This window comes from Psittacula echo (assembly GCF_963264785.1).
Source record: "Psittacula echo genome assembly, chromosome: 4".
Lineage (NCBI taxonomy): Eukaryota > Metazoa > Chordata > Aves > Psittaciformes > Psittacidae > Psittacula > Psittacula echo.
Window position 1 is genome coordinate 73388728 of NC_137738.1, and position 20624 is coordinate 73409351.

Genomic DNA, 20624 nt, shown 5'->3' on the forward strand with positions numbered 1-20624 from the left:
TTATATAGAATATAATCAATGCGAAGGATTAACTTCACCTGTGCTGAATCCAATCATCCGTTGCTCAATTCAGAATAGCCATTGAGATTACATATCAGAGTGTTTTAACTACACCACTTCATCCTGTTCTGGTTTATGTACTTGAGAAATCAGAGTAAATAAATACTTAATGTAATAATGTGCCCCTTTCAAATGTTCCTTATTTGACACAGAACAAATCTTTCTTAATATGCTCTCCAAACAATGCCTTTAATCTCTCATGCAAAAAGAAAACTGTTCAATATAGTTTTCTCATCCAGTCCATGAGTGAAAGCCATTATTTCCATTCACACTCTTTTCCTTGAAGTGTACACTACCATGAAGTGTTTGGGACAGTTAATTTTCAAAATAACCTACGTACTTTTATTCACCTTATTTCTATGATAAGAGACCTCACAGCAAGGATGGAATAACAATATGGAAACTAACCATCTAATCCAACTGGACACACTTTAATGAAGTCTTATTACTTCCATGTGTAAGAGGAAACTAAAGCCAACTGCAATCCCCAGTATTTGGCATCCTCAGTACACACTGCATCCAGCAGGAGAATTTCACTTCTTGTTTTCATTTTTACAGCCCCGTAATATTAGACATATGGATTTATCTTGATCATTTAGAGATCAAGAGTTTTAACTGAACAAAAAAAGCAAGGTCTTTATTATGCCTAAAACAATACTCTTCTTTAAAAAGTTGTAATGCTTTGCAAATATTATTCTAATCTCTTCTGCAGTATGAATACTCTTAAAAATAACTGGTCTCAAAATTTTAGTACAGATGATAAAATCTTCAAGAATGGGTATAAAGAGTAATGACAATATGGTTATAACATAGATTCAAGCCAAACAATTTATATGAAAGAATCTCCCCATGAATACATTCAATGCCATAGAGTTATATTCCAATTTATTCTGAGGTAGTGTGTGTGATAAATTAATTCATATTTCTCAAGATACAAATCCTACTTTCCTAAAAAATACCAATATAAAATTATGAGCTATCATGAAACAAATATTTGCTTTCAATAGACAAAAATAAATGGCTCTTTATTAAAGCATTTTAAGCTTTGCTTTCTGTTTTCCGAGTGGTTTACCGAGATACACCTCTGATACGAAAAACACTCCCAAGATGGATCAATCAGGTAAGTAACTTTCTTAACGGAGGTCTGAGAAGATTAAACCTTCATTTTGTAGTTTCAGCAACACATTTTGCATCTCGCGCTCTTCCAGTAATATTTACTGATGAGCTTTTTTAGTTTTCAGCTCACTTTTTTTCTCCAACACATATGCTTTTCTTTGCTATGTCAGTAAATTATGAGACTACTGCATGGCTTAAAATAGTTTTCTCTTGCAGTGTTATTAATAATGCAAGACACTGAAAGTCAGGCTCTTTGGGTTGAGTTTATTTCACATTTTTGTAAGAATTTCAGCAAAATCATTACTTTCAACACACTTTTGGCAGTACCTTATGACTTTCTTAGACCTATTTTAATCAAAGAGGCTACCTATAAGAGAAGTGAGGTCAAATACTAATTACTTAAAAGGATGATAAATATTTGATTGTTAACAGAGACAAAATTTTGGTAGGAAAAAAAAAAATACCTCCATTTAATTATACTAAAATTAATACAATTACTCTTTAAAAGAAATTGTAACATAGATCAAGAAACAGATTTCTGACTCCTTATGCATATGCAATTCAAAATTACATTCCCAGAACAATTAAGTCTATTCCTTCCTACAAAAAGGCTAATTCCCAGACTTTAACTACTACAACTTTCACAAAATATAAACCATAGTTTATATTTTGTGAAATTTAGAATCCCATTTCTCTCTAGATCTATAATTTAACTACTCTAAGAACAGAATAATCAGAAAATGGTAATCAGATGGTGATGGACACAATTAGTTTGGATGTTTGTATAAACCAGTATCACTGATGTGCATAGGAAAGAAATCAAGTTAGGGTGAAAATCTGTATGCAAGTACAGGTATCAAACATGTCAGAAAGCTCAAAAGGACTTCCAGAAAAGTTAAAGCCTAATGCTCCAAACAACTGCTAGTGATGTGCACCTCAACCTTTCAGAGCTGTCCTGTGCATACAAGCTCTCCACAAGTGTGAGCATCTACAGCACTATGCATGAACCACTTCCACAGAGTGCTTTCCTAAATCTCTGAACATTATGTGTAACACCACATTACTCTGCACTGAGTTTGGGTGCTTTTTCTGTGTCAGATTTCAACACTCCTAGAATGCATTTTAAAGAAGCTTTAGAGATAAAAATATGAGAAAAGTAAAAAAAGTACATTAAAATCAGACCATACATAAAGATTTTCCCTTTGCATCTGACAGCACCTCCTCCCTGCTTTTCACTAAAAGGTAAAATGTCTGCTGTAGCAGAAGCTATGCACAGTGCTTGGTAGGTACATGGTTTCTCAGATGTTGAGGTAACGTATTGCAAACATCCACAAAACTGAAATCTAATAAAAACGTAAAAGAATAACTTAAAAAAAAAAAACCTCAACTTTTAATGTGGTAATAAACATTCCTTTTGTAAGTAAACATATTCAGCCACTCAGAAAACTTCCATACAAATAACCTGTGTACCTGAACTGTGGAACTGATTTCAGAAGCAAATCCTCCTGTCAAGGGAGCCTCGTGGCTTATCAGCAATCGCCCAGTCTTCACCACTGACTGAAAGGAAAAACAAACCCCAAAATGTAATCAAATTATAGCTCTTGTGATTTATTACTTGTACTGCACATGGAATATATGAAAAATATGACATCATTAGCACTGTTAGAATGCAGATATTTCTCCCCTCTTGCATTTTTCACTGAAAATAACTTGATGAAATATAACAAGAGAAAGTGTAGAGTCCTGCATCTGGGCAGGAACAACCCCAGGTTCCAGTATAGGTTGGGGAACGACCTGTTAGAGAGCAGTGTAGGGGAGAGGGACCTGGGGGTCCTAGTGGACGGCAGGATGACCATGAGCCAACACCGTGCCCTTGTGGCCAAGAAGGCCAATGGCATCCTGGGGTGTATTAGAAGGGGGGTGGTCAGTAGGTCGAGAGAGGTTCTCCTTCCCCTCTACTCTGTCCTGGTGAGACCGCATCTGGAATATTGTGTCCAGTTCTGGGCCCCTCAGTTCAAGAAGGACAGGGACCTGCTGGAGAGAGTCCAGCACAGGGCAACTAAGATGATTAAGGGAGTGGAGCATCTCCCTTATGAGGAAAGGCTGAGAGAGCAGGGTCTCTATAGTTTGGAGAAGAGGAGACTGAGGGGGGACCTTATTAGTGTATATAAATATATAAAGGGGCAGTGTCACGAGGATGGAGCCAGGCTCTTCTCAGTGGCAAACAATGATAGGACAAGGGGTAATGGGTACAAACTGGAACACAAGAGGTTTCACTTCAACTTGAGAAGAAACTTCTTCTCAGTGAGGGTGACAGAACACTGGAACAGGCTGCCCAGGGAGGTTGTGGAGTCTCCTTCTCTGGAGACATTCAAAACCCACCTGGACACATTCCTGTGTAACCTTATCTAGGTATTCCTGCTCTGGCAGGGGGACTGAACTAGATGATCTTTTGAGGTCCCTTCCAATCTCTAGCATACTGTGATACTGTGATACTGTGAAAGATAAATCAAAAGTCTAAATTAAGTAAAACTAATAGGATGTTTTTATATTTCCTGCAGAAGTGTTTCCATCTTCCATTTTAAGCAAATATCAAGAATAAAAATTTATTCCATTGACTATGAATTCACCCTATCAATGCAAACTGTAGCATTTCTGAAGGAGAACAAGGATTTTAAGAAGCTGTTGATAAAAACTTGGATTCTGAAACACATGTAAAGAAATCCTTCACTGACACATATCTCTGCACAACCAGATCCCAGGTAAAGTCATGAATCATAACTATTCAGTAAGTGAAATTGTTAAATAAAAATTTCAGGAAAAAAACAATGATATGATTCATGATGCTTATTTAAGTTTTACATGGCAATTAGAAGCAACATTTTCTAATTTTAGATCTCAAAGTTTGTGTGGTTTTTACATGATCAACTTTATAAATAATCACATAGCACAATATATATAGAAGGTGATTTAAGTATCTTTAATTGGAAAAAGTATTCACTATGAAACATAACAATGGAAGAAAAATATTTTTAATCTGACGGGAGTATAAAGCTTCACCACACCCAAATATCTTACCGTTTACTGCAACTACATGCTAAATTGCCTAGAATCAAACAACATGAGATACCTTTGGTCAGAAATATGGCAGCAACATCTCACATTTCATAATACACATATAGTCAGAAGGTGCATAGAAAAGTTTCATGAACTTCTAGAGACACATATATTAGGAAAAAAAATCAGAATAATGTGTATATTAATCTTTCAAGAACAGTTACAGTCTGATTTTTAAGATAAGTACATAGTGTACTGCTGGTGCACCATTAGTCATCAAGTGCAAAAGCCCACAACAGTGCTAGGCTATCAAGTCACACTTTTTTAACGCTGTGATCTTCAATTTAAAGTCTACGCCAGCACATTTCCAGTCAGGCAGCTGCATGCATAATAGAATTCATAAAGCTAATGCCTTAATTGTACAGTTTTCCTTCTGATTCAAGTACTTTTCTATTTCTTTTACTTTTCTAGCTATGACTCAATCAATGGCTCTACATAGCTCATCCACAGATGTATTGGCAAGTCACAGGCCTATAAACAAGATGATCCATATACTGTACTATGAAGTGGTTTGACAACATTCAGAGCTAAACAAGACAGGAAAAGGCATTTCAACAGTTGGAAAGTAACCCACAGTTATGAAGGCCCATTTCTTGAATTTCTTTTGCCAGCACTGGAAACTCCTATCTAAAGAGCAGAGGCATTAACTGCACTGTAAGTCTGTCCAATAAATCAAAATGACAGTTAAACGAACAAAATGTACACTCCAGTTTTAATTTGATATGATAAAACTGATACAATCAGTTTTAAGTTGCCATGGGAAAAACAATACAATTAATCAATTTCAAAGATTTTTTTTTTAATCCTCTTAGTTTAAACAAATATTATTTTGCATGTATTTATTGTGAGAGGTTCACACTTTGAAACATTACAAGCTATCATCAAAGTTACAGATTCGGTTTCTCAGAATTTAGTAGTATGAAACAGACTTTGTTAGGACTCATAAAGAAAATCCACATGGGATCAGATCAGTAATCTAGCAGTCCAGTATCTTTTCTACACAATGGAGATAATCTGATGTTTAGGAAAGAGTAAAAATAGGACCTTTAATGTGCTCCTTCACAACTTCTCAGCCTCAAAATATTTTCACATTGCAGGTTTCCTGAGTCCAATACAGCTTCTTGCTCTAAGTAGCTGGTAACTTTTCTTGTATTATTTTACCTGTTCTCAAATTGACCACAAGTAAACAATAAAGGAAAAAATAAAAAGAAGAAAATTCTCAGTTTGGAAACCTGCTTCTCCTGTATGAGAAATCCTTAGTTTTACATATAACTTCCCAAGGCTTCAAGGATTCCTTACCTGTAGGAACTTGTTAAGAATGAGCAAGCAGCTGTGATCAAGCATTGTATACAAGCATCTCCGCCCTGTTAAAAAGCACTGTTTGTCACTCCTGTTGGAAAACTAGCATAGCTTTGGTGTTTTTAGTACCTATCCTAGCTTGTTTAGGGTCAGCATGGATACCTGCATCATATCATGCCAGTTAGAAATACCATAAAAATTCTCCAACTGGTTAAACCAGAATCAAAAGAAGCAGAAATTAACCACCACACTGCACTGCAAATACAGTCCTGAACTTTTAAGGAAGGACACAAGTATTGCAATTCCTGAGTATTACAGGCTCACCTGCATCAATTTCTACTTCACATTAGCACTTGTTCCTAAATGACAGTCAGTCTTTCAGAAACACGTGCAATCCTAGCTATGGTATTTCCAACATTTGCAAATGCATCACAGCTATTGGTAAGTTGTTTCAGTGTTTAACTGCCTTCGCTGTTAAAATTCTGCACCTTATTTCCAAACTAATTTGGCTGACTTCAACTTCAAGCTGTTGATTCTTTTTCTCCTGTTTGCTGGATGAAGAAACTATCTATTATCACATATCTGCTTCCTACATTAATACATTAAGATTGTGATCAAATGGTATCTTGACCACACTTTTGGTAAACAAAGCAGACTGAGCTCTAAATCTTTCACCAAACAGCACACTTTCAATTCCTTCATCACTCTTATGACCATATCCTGAATCACCTCCAGTTTTCAATGTCATTCTTGAAGTACACCCATCTGGAAACAGCATTTCAGACTTTTTCACAGCACCACCAAATACGGAGACAATATAACCTCAGTACTGGAGCTCTTGGATGCATGAAGCCTTTTGGCCAAAGCATAACAACATTGAGTCCAGCTTCAACTGATGACTGCAATCCCCTGTTCTTGGGACAGAGGGTTTTGTCCTTGAAGGATAATTACTTCTTGGAATAAAGATGGAAATACAGTGTGCATTTATTATTTCAAGATACAAAATTATATTTGGATATGTTGAAAAATACATTGTGTGCCAGAACGCAGCCCAGTTAAAGACTGCATCTCCTCTTTATCAATAACTGTCTATTTTATCTATTTCTCCAGCTGTTTGTTACCTCTACATTTTTATCAGTAATGGTTTCAAAAGTTTTTATATCTTGGACAGAAATATTAAAAACCACGCTAAAAGTCCAACTCTGCAGGACCTCGTGACTTTACTATTTCTATTCACCAACACTGCCTTTCTGTGCCATACAATTAAAGTCAGCCCAACTGAAGCCCAGTATTCAGAAGAGCATTTACAGCCCAAATAAATGCAGCACAGTAACATTAGCTAATGGGATTCTCAACCTTCAAACTTCATGGGAAATAGCAGTGGCATAAAACTGGAGAAAACAGTGAGTAAATCAGTGTAACAAATTCTCCAGCACAGAATCTTACCATTTTATTACCTTTTAAAAAGGTGGATAGTTGGAGTGGGTTTCTTTTCCATTTGGATTAATTAGAGAAAAGGATGGCTTTTTAAGGAATGGCATATTTTGTCTCCTCACAACTTGTTGCAGTTCTTGTAAGTGCTTGATACTCCTCCATTTCCCTAACATCCCCACTCTTTCTACTAAAACCCCAATCTTTACACTACTCTTACCTCAATAAAAGGTTAAAATGTTGAAGTGTATGCACATTCTGCAGCTCATGTAGAATACTTTTTTAAATGCGTCTTAAAAAAAAATATGGTATGGCTTAGGAGATTGGCATGAATAAAAATGTTCCTTCTTTACATGCACAATCAGAAGCTGTTGCTTGCTGATCTTTAAAGTCCAAAGGTATTTCTGGGGGTACTAAGTCATTCTGTAGGTATAACCTATTTCAAATTAAATCAAAATGGAAACTTTTTTGCCATCTTTAATAATAGACCATAGAGGAAAGTCAAAAGCAACACCCAGGCATTTAGAGAGCATAGCTCCTCTTTGTGTCACTGTCACTCTGCACTTTCACAGCTAAGTTCAGCGGATGCAACCTTGGTTGCTCCCATACGGAAGAGGTCCTACCCTACCCAGAACCTACTGTTCCCAGCCCATCCCTGACATCTCCTCAAGCAATAAAGGGGCCATGGGGTAAGCCAGCTGAAGGAGATAATTGGATTTATCCTGCAGCAGTGGGCAGTTAGCACAAAGCAGCAAACACCACCCCAGAGACACATTCAGAGATCAAAGACAAACCAGAATTTGCTCACGAAAACCTCAGCAGTTCTTCCTCTCTCCAGAAGGTAGCTGACACACAGGTCATGACACACCACTGTCACCTGTGCTATATCCAGTCATTAAGAGAAAAGACTCTAGGGCTTTCAACTACTAAATTAACCCTAAAACAAAACCAGAAACCAATACTGAATGTACTATTCCACCTCAATTTCATTGTCAGGACTGTTTTACATCAGTGTCATCCACAAGGATGACCACTGATTTTGTGTCAGAGCAAAAGGCTAATGGCATGATCACCCTGATAATGAAATGTAAAAGAAAACCTAGTGCCTTTGCCAAACTAGTGCTTTCAGAGTGTACTTTGAAGGCTTTCTGAACTGCAGCCCAGGATTTTTGCAGTGAAGCAGCTGAGCAAATTATTTTCAACCTCCCTGGTGACACTTTTTATCCAAGAGTTTCTATTATCATTTCTCTGTTCAACTCTCAATTCACATGTTGGCCGCTTTCTCCCCTCCTACAGGCACTGATGACAGAAGAAAACAACACAAGTCTGGCACTTCCAAGCACTTTGAAATCTAAGTGCTGACACTACCAATAACATACTATGCCCTTACTTAGAAGAAAGCAGACTTAAACCAAAATTAGTTTGACAGTAAACTGCATTTTACACTATTATTCTCCACACGTAGTAACAGCACTACTTCCAGCTTAACCAGTTGCTTCATTAACATAGCAACGGCCTTTAAAGACATTATCAAAGTCAGCATTTTATTATAAATGGCTGTCATTGTGTCACAATGGCAAATTGCCTGTTTTAAGAAGAAAATCTTCTCAGAAAGAAAAGATTTCCATCTCTCACAGAAAAGGAAATATTTTGATGCTTACATTCACATTTAAATTTTTGCATACTTTTCAATGTATCCTTTAGTGAGTATAAAAGTATCCTGCATAACTGAAAAACTTGCTTTCTAAAATCATTTTAAAGAAGCTGGCAAAGCACTGAAATTCTATTTATTATATCCATTTTGCACTAAGCATGTATGAAACAATTATAAAATTATATAAAAATGAGCATTGATGTGTGCCTTTCCTGAAAACAAACCAGATACGGAAGCTTAAAAAAAAACCCACCAAAACTTGGTAAAGTTTCAACAAATGCCTCAAAAAACTTTTTCTTTTTTTCTTTTTTTTTTTTTTCATTTTTAGATCAGCTTTAATGAATCTGTCCTTGGAAACTGTAAAACCTTAGGGAAGCTACTTTCCTTTCAATGTTTCAATAACAAATGAAATTGCATAGCAGCATTCTTGGTACTGAACACCATAAGCATAGGGATAGAAGATCTCAGATTTCTACTCAACACTTTCCCTAGAGAAATACATAACATAACCTGACATCTGTGAATCACTGTGGTTTACATTTACTTAGCACATACAGATCCATAGGATGACACATCCCAGATACAGTGAATTGTTTGAGTATGTGATATACTGACAATCTTAAATGCAGTTATTGCATCCCCCGTTTCCAGACATCCCAGATCTTTATTGGGGTTATGGGATCTCTGGAAAACCAAATAGATCCTCAAGAACACTTTTTTACTAGGGTGCCAAAAGAAGGAATAGAAGAGAAATAGGATGTGTCCTAATAACCTGGACATGAGAAAGCCCTGTAACTTCCTAAGAACCATGATCTAGTTTGCAAATTACAACTGTCACAGTTGCCCTGATGAGCTACCTTTTCCTAGAAGCAGTAAAAGCTAGGTATAGTATGCACTCTTCAAAGCTCCAATCTAGCAATAAAAATAACCCTTACCACTGAAGAAAAAATATTAAATGATTAATCTGAATTAAAAGTAAATAAAATAACATCATTTGGTGTGGTTTTCAACACTACTAAATTTCCAGAGAAGAAAAATTAGAGTGAGTCTTAAAATCTACTATATTGAGATGTCTACACTACACTCCCAAAAGTTGGAACTCATTTATCAGTTAACTCAAGATGAGAAGACAAACAAATTACAAGAAAAACCATTATTCCATCACACACAGCTCAACAGCTCAAAGTATGAATAAGATTTCACAACTGCTGGTAATAAGACAGTCAGCCTTATGCTCATTCTGCTAAGATTCGTAAGGCTACTGTAAGTATATCACAGTATTACAATAATGTAGCGGAGAATCCTAGCAGTATGTTGGCAACAATGTATGTAGATCAAAGAGAAAACTACTTGGAAAGGAAACCACACCATTCTTATTCCATCACTTTGGAAGTCCATTGGAGAAAAATCTTTAAGAGAAATTTTTCAAACAATACAATGAAAAAGCATGGGCAGTCTATAGTAGATGAGTACGCTGATTAACAGCAGAGAATGAAAAAGAAATCTGATTTCTTTTTAGCTTGACACAAATAGCTAAAAAGTGCAAATCATTTTAACTGATCCATATTAGCGGAGCATAAATCTTTGTCTTTCGAGGTTCTAATCCACCACTGTCTGCTTGTTCAGCTGATATAGCTGAGGTTTGTGCTTTCTGACCTACAAGCCTGGAATTCATTGACTGCAGATGGCACAGCTGAGGCTCCTGTTGCAGGCTGCGGCCCAGGACAGAGCTCTGACCTACTGCCAGCTTCAGAAGCATGGAATGACCTTCCCCAAAGCAAAAAGATCTACAATAACCAATTTCATAGCAAGGATGGGCAGATCCACTAGGGCTCACAGGCTGCAAAGAGCACAAAAATGAAGAGGCACTGATTCTGGTTTCTAACAGAGTAGCAAAACACAGTCCATAGAAGCAGACAACACTAACAGGAAACAGGGACAAGGGAAAGAACAGAGAACAGCCCTCCACCAGTGTTCAATGCAGCATGCGACCTTAGCACATCAGGGTGACAAGAGAGGCTGTCCTGCTGCACAACCCTTCTCCGATACAGTGTTTCTACCTTTACCTGCCTTCTCTGAAGGAAAAGCTAAAAACAAAAACAAAGCCTAACAAACAAACAAAACCCAAGTAATTTTAAATCAGAGTAGAAGACCAGCTATTAGAGAAAATAAAGATCCAAAAGTATAACGTGTTATAACTCCAAGTATCGTAGTAATGAAGAAAAACGTAGGAAAATTAAGATAAATATTAGAGATGCATTTGCTGCTGAATGAGTTGTTTACCTGAAACCAAACAATAAATTGAAAAAAACATGAAATAATTATCAAAACATGTACTAAGGTGTAGCATGTTGGATACAGCTGTCATACTGTCCATTGAGCTCTTTTAAAGTTACTATTGTGCATTCAAATATTGATTTCTAATAAGGAGTAAAGCTCCAAGAAAAGGACTTAAGTTAATTTTATACGGCCACTTTAAATCTCTTCTCCCTAAAAGGTCACTCTTGTTGTATTTCCACCTGGCTACTGCTCTTATCAACTCTATCGCATAAGTGCAATACAGCTGGATGAAAACCCCAAAGGGGTTTTCAAAGGAAGGGGAAGGAACAAACAATCTGGAACACAGGGAAAAGCTGGACCACGTTTTTGACACTGGCAAGAGGGGATGCTAACAGCACGATGAGGAAGGAAAAAAAAAAAAAAGAAAGAAAAATCAAACATACTTTCATTTACAGCCAGCTGTCCATCACAGCTCTGACCTTTGACATGTCTTTAAAATTATGTTTAAGAATAAGCTTAAAGTATCAAGAAAGATTTCATATTATAAATAATGTTCTCTGTAGAAAAAAAAAAAAAATCGATTATACAGTAAAGGCAACATTATGTTTCTGTGTCCCAAGGAATTTTAAGACTTTAAGACTTCAAACGAAATCACACTGTTATGTTAAACAAAGCAAAATTCATAATAAATTTGTAAGGTTTACCCTTTGAAATAATTCTAGATATATATAGATAGGTAAACATTGTGCATATATGTCCATAACTCACCTGGCCAAAAGGCAGTAAACATTCTTAAGCCCATACATGCGTCTCACCTATTGCTGGAGTTGGTGAGCCTTGGTTCTGTTGTCAGAAAGGCTGTGAATAAATCACTTCCAGGATTTTCAGCTACATTTGAGCTGGTGGTCAAGAAATGAACCTGCACATTCTGCAGAATAACTTTGTATTTCTACTAGATGACTTGGAGCGAGAAAGCAAGCTAATAGGCTTGCAATAAACCTCAAAAAACTATTTTCAGACAATTCTCTGCGAACTCTGACCAAGCAGGAAAGAGAGAAAATCAGCAAAATAGGTAGAATTTTTCTTTTTTATGCTTCGTTTTCTTACAGTGAACAATGAACAGGGAGTTCAAAAGCGTTTTAGTTGATAAATTGTTAGAGTGCCAACCAAGCTTTCAAAAAAGTTACTTAGAGACTTCTCTGCACTTTTTCTGCTTTAATATTTTTACCTAATTATCTATATGCAGATGCATGTCTATATATTTATTTCTTTTGTTACCAACTGTATATATTACACCAATGTCTCAGAAGATTAAGAACAAAACAAATAAAAAACCTCTGAAAACATATAGCTCAAATTCAGTGTGCCAAAGCAATAAAAGTATTTTGCTCAGGTGTCATGAATCACAAGTTGTTCTGAGATTCAGTATAAATAGCATGCACGTTGTCTAAAAATAGACATCCAACAACTAATTCCCAGTTCTCCTATCAGCTCCACTTAACCAATTTACTAGTGTGCTCTTGTTCAAACCTACACAGCCTCTTATGTCAGAATAAAAACACTTCCCAGGAAGAAATACGGTCCTTCATTAAGCAGATGAGCCTTCACCATTTCTAATCTCAAGAGAGGTCCATGCAACAGGTTAGGTTTTCCTCCCAGTTTCCTCCTATATGGGAGCACATTTTCCAAGCAACAGATCTGACCAAACAATTCCTGTTTATAAGAAGGATTATAAATAAAATCATCAGCATTGGTGTAACAGTCTGCCTGCTCCATTTATTTACATCAGTGTTTATATCCTTTAGACTGTGCCCATCTACCTAAGCGCAAGGGCTCCAGCTCTCAGCCATCCTGACAGCCCTTGCTCACCATATCAATATTTTTCTTTTACTGGGTCCCTAAGACTTGCACATTGAGCAGAAGGAGGCAATTTCTGCTTTCAAACACCAGGCCATGCTCCTGCTAACACAGCTCAGGATGCTGTCAGCCCTCGTTGCTGTCAGTGATACTGCAGGCTTACGCTCAGCCCGCTGTCCATCAGCGCCACCAAGGGCTTTGCCCACTGATCTGCTTCCCAGCCAGGCACTCCCAGCCTCTGCTGTCACAAGCTCTTTCTTCTCAGGTGAACGACCTGCCATTTGACCTTGCTGAATTTCAGAAAGTCACTGTCAGGCCATTCCTCATCAGCCCATTTCTCCAGCTTGTCTACGTTTCTCTAAACGGCAGCCTTGCCCTCAAGCACATCACTACCCAGAGTTTTGTTTCAGCTGTCAAGCTTGATGAGAGCGCACTCCATCACCTCTTCCCGTGACTAATAATGAGGTTTGAACAGGAGAGGTCCTAGTACAGACTCCTGCAGCATTTGCCTGTCACTGACCTCCAGGCAGTATACCATACTCTCCTCATTAACCATGACCCTCTAAGCCCAATCATGCAAATAGGATTTTACCCAGCTAGCTGTGTATCTGATCAGAGCATAACATCCTAACTTGGATACAGGAGTATTCTGAGAGAGTATCAAAAGCTTTGCTGAAGTCAAGGTACCTATTATCCATTGCTCACCCCTTGATCACAAAACCACATACTTTTATCACAGAAGGTAATCACACTGGATGAGCATGAGTTAGCCTCAGTAAGATCATACTTTTCCTCTATGGAAACTTTCAGTCTCAGTGAAGAACACTAGTTTTAGCGATGAAAAACAGCATAAAAGAATTTCCTGGTAATTCTTTTATTAATCATTTATGAAATGTATATTTTATTTTATGAATTTACATAATTTTCCTAAATTTTATCACAAAAAGGCAACTGAGTGCTCACTGAAGCAAGAGATATGCATCTTTAAGCAGTCTGAGTGCTGTCACTGAGATGACTCACAGTAAAGAACACCCCAGCTATCTCAAAACAGCAGAGCTGTATTCTAAATCAGCTCTTATGCTAATGTTTCATAACGTACTGGTTAAACCTTGCCACTTTGAAACCCACATCAGGATGGATCTTTTCCCCAGTTTAAAATGTACATATGGCAGAAACAGTTCATAAAGAATTAATGTGACCACAGCTGGGATGCACATATAAAACATCTTGCAGAAAAATGTTACCGCAATCATAAAACTTACTGCCTCAACACACCAGGATTTTATTATTCCAATATGTATCACTTTACACTATAAATGCCAAAAATAATTCTGAAATACTAACGTGGCGTCTTCCTGCATAGCACTGAAAACATAATGCTGTAGTGTGAAGATAGTGGAGCAGAGATAATAAGAAATGAAAACAAACAAACAAATCGTACACACTAGCCTGAAAAGTTTAAAACATTAGTCAAAGCCAAAAGGGTTGGCTACAGAGCTAGGCAGAACATCCTAAGAAGCCATAAAGAGAGTAGGTAATGAAACAGTTATGGCGTTTATGTCCTACACAGCATTGTCAGGGTATAGCGGAGATGTTCAACAGAGAGATTTATAAGCTTCCTGAAAAGCCAAGAACTGAGAACAGATTACCAATGCGTTAGGCATCATAAAAATACAGAGTAGCAGAGGATTATTCTCCAGAACAACTTTCAATTTAAATAGCTGAGACTGTGGAAAGATAAAAGAGACATGACATGCAACAGGGTGCATCTCAACACTGTTCGGTATAGCGTTTCACAGAAAAGTGTTAAACTGATATTCTATCAGCCAGTAACTAACTTCCTAATGCCATGCAGTAAACTTACTCTTGTGACTGTGATTAAGAGATCTCACCAGTGTATACGCATACGCAAAGGAAGGGTGGAAACAAGACAGAGTCAGGCTCTTTTCAGTGGTGCCAAGGGACAGGACTGCATAATTCATGCTATTATGCTGATGTTGTATAACGTACTGGTTAAACCTTGCCACTTTGAAATCCACATCAGGATGGATCTTTTCCTCAGTTTGCTGCTACAAAACCATTTGTAATACTTTCATAACACCATTCTACATATCCTAAAGCAGTAAATTGCTAAGAAAACATTAGCTGCTAATAATGGTCAGAGAATGTGGAGACAATAGAGAAAAGTTACGTTTTATGCAGATAGACACTCCTGCTTAATCTAAAAATATTTAGGAGCATACTAAAAAACTTCAGTAAGAGATAGGCAAAGAAAAATTACTTCTGGAATTTCATAGCATGACCCCTTAATAGCCTTAAGATAAATTGCTCCATATGCACTGGAATCGATTGTTTGGTAAAGAAAACTGATTCAGAAGTCAATAGTAAATTTGAAAATAAAACTCACCTGGCTTTTCTTATCACTTCTTTACACTATGCTATCTTTATTGCATTCTTATCCTCCACTTTTTCACATCTCTTGTTTTCTGATGCCAGAAACTCTTGTTAACAGTGAGAATATTTAATCTGGTGCAAGGACTCCCTGTTTATTTCTGAGGACACCACATACAACCTGGGTAACACTACTGAAATAAGTAACATGAATAGGAAAAACAGCTTCTTTTGACCAAATGCCTCTAAACCTCCCAGTTGTTGTAATAATTATGAACAGATTCCTTAAATGATCTTTTTAAGCATAAAGGCAACTGAATTGATGTAAAATACTCATGAATCTGCTAGACTGGTGACTCATAATTCCTCAGTACTTTGAACCATATTTGCCTAGTTAACCACAATAAATACATCTATACAAACAATTTCTGAGCTTGTAGCCTAAAACATAAAAATTAATAGTAAAGATTTCAGAAACCAAGAGCTTCAGCAGCAGCCTCCAAACTTCAACAGTCTGACCAGTAGCTAATAACACACCATGGACAAATTTGTCCTTCTCTCCCCTCCAAACTACTTTTTAATTTCCTGCTAATGGAAGCAAAAGTAGCAAGTCCTGGCAAATACAGCAAGACAATGCTGCACTAAACAGATCCTTTTTCACTAAAGAGATTTTTTTTCATCCCAGAAATCATCATGGACATATAAGACCCCCTTCAAGTTTGTGTGGCATTACAACATTAAGTTGACATTCCATGAAGTCCTCTTCTGAGGCTTTTTATTCCCTTACTGTTTTAATTACACTGTTAAACATACAAAATACTCTTCATAAATTATCTTGCTTCTTCGGTTTTTCTATACTCATGCTCAAAACTAACATTTATTTTAGGTCTCAGAAGTTATAATTCTGTTAATAAAGTAAATATTTAAATCTCAGATATTGTTTATTAATAGTCATAGCTATAATTGCATTTAAACTGTAATGACAAAAGTATATGGCAAGTTACACGCATCTTCTCATACAAAGGCTATTAAGTCATTACGGTGCAGCATGTGACTGAAAGCCAGCAGTTAGAACAACAGGAGATAGACATAAGATAACCTGCAATTTACTGCAATTAACCTGTCATTTACCACCTGGGCACTCTTTCTATTTTCCAAATAGAAAGATTAAAATGAAACTAATGTTTCTTAAAAGCTGCAAATGAAGATTAAAAACTGTAACAAAAATATAAGAACTTAAAGGCAGAACAGACAGAAGAAAAACGTGAATTTTGGAAAATGAGGAGTGCAGAAATGTAGATGAAGAAATTAACAGCAAGAAAAAAGAAAAGATGAAGGCAAGAGAGATGCCAAGATGCAGAAAAGATCTGGACTCTGGAAGGTATATAAAAGGAACAGAGAAAAGTGGCATAACACTTGTCTGTTCTTCACTCTGGTTCATACTGGAGTTCTAGCATGACCAGGACAGCAGAGAGACTTTGTCCAGGTCACAGAAGTACACTATTAGCCTGATTTAAAAGATTTCTCAACCAAAAAGAGACATAGATGTTTAAAAAGGTTGTTCTAGATCTTCAAACTTTCATATATCCAGAGTTTGGCAAAAACAATGAACTCAGACCTAACGCAGTGTTTTCCAGTTGCCATATGTCCACTAAATGTTTTAGACACAGAAAAAGAGAACATCAATAAGCTTCTAGACACCAATAAACATCTGTGAAGATGTCTTTCAAGTGTGGGGGGAGAATCATTTTATTGACACTTTTCATATCAGCAACTGTCTTTTTCAAGTAATACTTAAAGAATCACACTAAGGAAGTCCACAGTATGTATGCTCAGTGGGAAAGCTAGTGCATTTTATAATCTGAACAAGCACTGAAAACTCCATACAAAGCAGAAGCTTCAGCACATATGCATCCAGCAGTCACTTCTTTTTTATTTCTTGTACTTAACTCCAATTCTGGTAGCACAAATGCATACAGCTCAGCAAAAGACAGATACATCTGTTTCACCGCAGCTGTTGAACCCACTTATGCCAAAGATTCATTGGATTTAGCATCTGAATTACTAACATGGATTATACGGGAAAGCATGAGGCAATACAATGGAAAGATCTGAGCAAAATAATCATGACATAATCTAAGAAAAATATGAAGTAGACCAAGATGGTCAAGCAGCTGTCTGAAAAGAAGACCTGTGCCATTTTTGACTCCTTTCAAAAATAAGCATTAGCAGGTCTCTGATGGATGTGATGAATATTTAAATAATACAGATTGTTTACAGAACTTTGTGCCAAATATCTTATAAACCTATATTGTTAAAATTACTGTATCCCTTGTTAATGTTCTTCTGAACACTACTTCCTGTTTAAATTAATTTTTCTAAAGCAACAACCAACTCCCCTTTTCATTCGTTCAGTGCTATATTTTGTCTTATAATCCCTTCATTATTTTTGGTCCCTCTTCATTAAAACCATCTAAGCAAGCCTCATTTCTTCTCTGATCTCCATTCTTTTCCATCAGTTACACACTCTCTGTATCTACTTCAACTTACAGAGGAATGAATAGCCATTTAAAGTATATATTCATTTTCAGCCTGTTAACCAAGGAAATGAGGGTTCTGCAACCTGATCTTCTTTTGCTGTCCATTTGTTAGTCTCCTGACAGCCATTTTGCAGCCAAATGAAAGTCTTAAACATATTAAGTTCCTGCAAGCTTGGTAAGAATCAGTGTCTCTGGGTGAGTGAGATTAGTACTCCTACTAATTTAGTAATCCAATAAAAGATAAGCTGCACTTAACACTGTCTTTCCCACAGCTCTTTCTGCAACCAGGAAGCACCAATAAACTGTGGGGGCTTTTGCTACCTTCTGTCTAGGCAGCCATTTAGAAAGGAGCTGAAAATCCCAGTGTAAGTAAATGCAGAATATGGAATGCTGGCAGGTAGGAAATATGGAACATAAATCCATACAAAATCAGACTTCATTACTTACACAGTAATTATCTTTCATTCTTTATCACTATGTTGCTACCCAAAGTAAAAAAATTAATTAATTTCTATGCCTTCATAGCACCATATGAGAAAAGATAGAAATACCAAATCAAAAACCGTGGAACCTGCATCTGAGAGTTCTCTGGTGGGTGGGTTTTTTTTCAGGTTTCCATTTCACAGAACATTTCTACTACGTTGTTGGGATTTTTAAATCATTAACACAGAGCTATCACTTAGTAATATGCCTGTAACATTTAATTTAAATTCCCATTAAAATACCATGAAACATGAAACAATAGTTATTTTCTGTTTAAGTAACATCTCTGTTGCTTCTACTACAATAACTTCACTTTGATCTTTTTCAAGCATCTCATTCAATTCAGTAAAAACTACAAATTTATATAGACTGAGTCATGATGTAAACAAAGGTTGAGATTCGGCAATATTTCCTTTACAGATAAACTTGAGTTTCATAACCTATTAATCTATTTTCTGGCAAATTATTAAAATCATCCACCTTGCTCCATCTACATGTCTTGATATTCAAGCTAAAACTAATAAAAACATTAAATTACATTAAGAACTCCTCCCAATGCCAAAGACATTTAAAAGCTTAATCATGTGCCTTTTAATTCTATTTATACTCAACCAAATTCATTCTCCATTTCCATTAAGTTTAATGGTCTTTGTGCACAAGTAACATGCTACTTAGAGCTCCAGTAAGCCAATGACATTTGATGAATTAGCGCAGAACAATAAAGTAGTAACATACAAAGCGACCTAGAAGCTGACACAAAATATATGCATTTTTCACTGACGTCAATGGAAGCCTCTTCAATGACAAACACCAAAGCAAGCCTCATGTTTGAGACAGACCTTGACATACAATAAAGCTACACTTAATTGCTTCACTGAATCTTTTAACAGATTAAAGTGTTAGCCCACGAATCACTACTTATAGTAATTTTAAAACGAACACAAAAGAAAGTCTATCTATAAACCAAGACACGTTTTACTTTTAAATAGCCTTTCTCGATGAGCTGAAAAAAATTGTGAAAGTAACCTGAGAAAAACAGCCTGCTTCTATTAACTGATATACATTTTTTCCATTGTACTGATCACCATAGCATCAAAAAGTCGGCAGCATGAAGAAATTATCAGCATTAAGAGTTTGTAATATTCCATATCTATTTATCGTCTGCTCCTCAAAGAACCAACTCTCATTTCTTGTATTCAATGATACACAGAAAATAGAACTTTCCACTTAAAGCAACAACTTAAAAGACATGCTGACCCCTTTATATGCTTAGTAACTAAAAGCCAGAAGTCATATTTGTACGTGACAGAATAGTCAAAGCTCGTAAATCATTCATTTCAAAGCTCTGAATACTACTGAATAAAGTCTTTGCTCCCTCTTTCTGCTCATTATGTATTATTAACATATCTGAGACATAGTGTTTACTCTAAACAATTTGAAATGTGATAGCATTAGATTAAGTGTCAGATGAAGATTTTTCTCCCAGTCCCTAAGGAAACCTTTATGTACTATGGCAGATATCATGCAAACAGAAAACCATGAAGTTGGTGTAAGAACCATACATGGTGCACATGAGCCTTTCTTGTCTGAAGCTTTGATACCCTAATACAGTGCTAATGAATAGAACATAGAATGGTTAGGAAAGGAGCTTGAGATCATCTAGTTCCAACCCACTCGCTATGGGTGGGGACACCTCCCACTAGACCAGGTTGCTCAATGCCTCATCCAGCTTGGCCTCGAACATTGAGTCAGAAATTAATTCTTATCACTGTAATCATTGAAATGCCTGTAGAGATCTCCCCATTTACATCCCCTACATATGCAAGGACCAGAGAGAAAAAATGCTACACACGGATCCCTTGAAATACCAAGAAGCTTTGTACACCTCAGAGCACAACAATAAAAATGCACAGCCAAACTTGTCAAGTGTATTGACAAGAGTGACAATACATACTCGAAGAAAATATTTAGCAGAGCTATCGATATGTTATGGATCTTTACAAAACTTAGTTTGGCAGTGGAAGGGCTAGAGGGAAGACCAGTTATCCAGCATTGTAGCTGATAAACAAAATGTGGTTACTGTTCTTACCATTTTCCTACTCTGAGCAACATTTGCATTTGCTTACAGAAAACCACTATACACTCCCATTCACAGAAGCTCATCTATTTACTGTTCAGTAACAAAATCTGTGTTCTCTGATATTCTTTAGAGCTCTGTTTTTGCAGAAAGCTTTTCATGAGCAGGTTCATCACAGTATCTAGATTTCTCAGGTAAAATTGTTTAGAATAAAATACAATTTTAGAGACTTTTGCTTAGCCTTTGATGTCACTTATTTTCCTCAAAGGAGAATTGGTAAAGCAGATATTAAACAGCTGGCATGCAGAATTCAGAAAAC

The 20624-nt window shown here is 36.5% G+C and overlaps 1 protein-coding gene across 1 annotated transcript in view; it reads right to left on the reverse strand.

Annotated features, from left to right (window-relative positions):
* The window catches only part of BCKDHB (branched chain keto acid dehydrogenase E1 subunit beta), a gene marked incomplete at both ends in the record, with an annotated part of 115016 nt that overhangs the window by 39328 nt on the left and 55064 nt on the right, over positions 1-20624 (reverse strand). The window contains one exon of the mRNA XM_080616128.1: positions 2647-2733. Coding sequence (XP_080472254.1) covers positions 2647-2733 — 87 coding nt within the window. The remainder of the gene's footprint in view (positions 1-2646; positions 2734-20624) is intronic.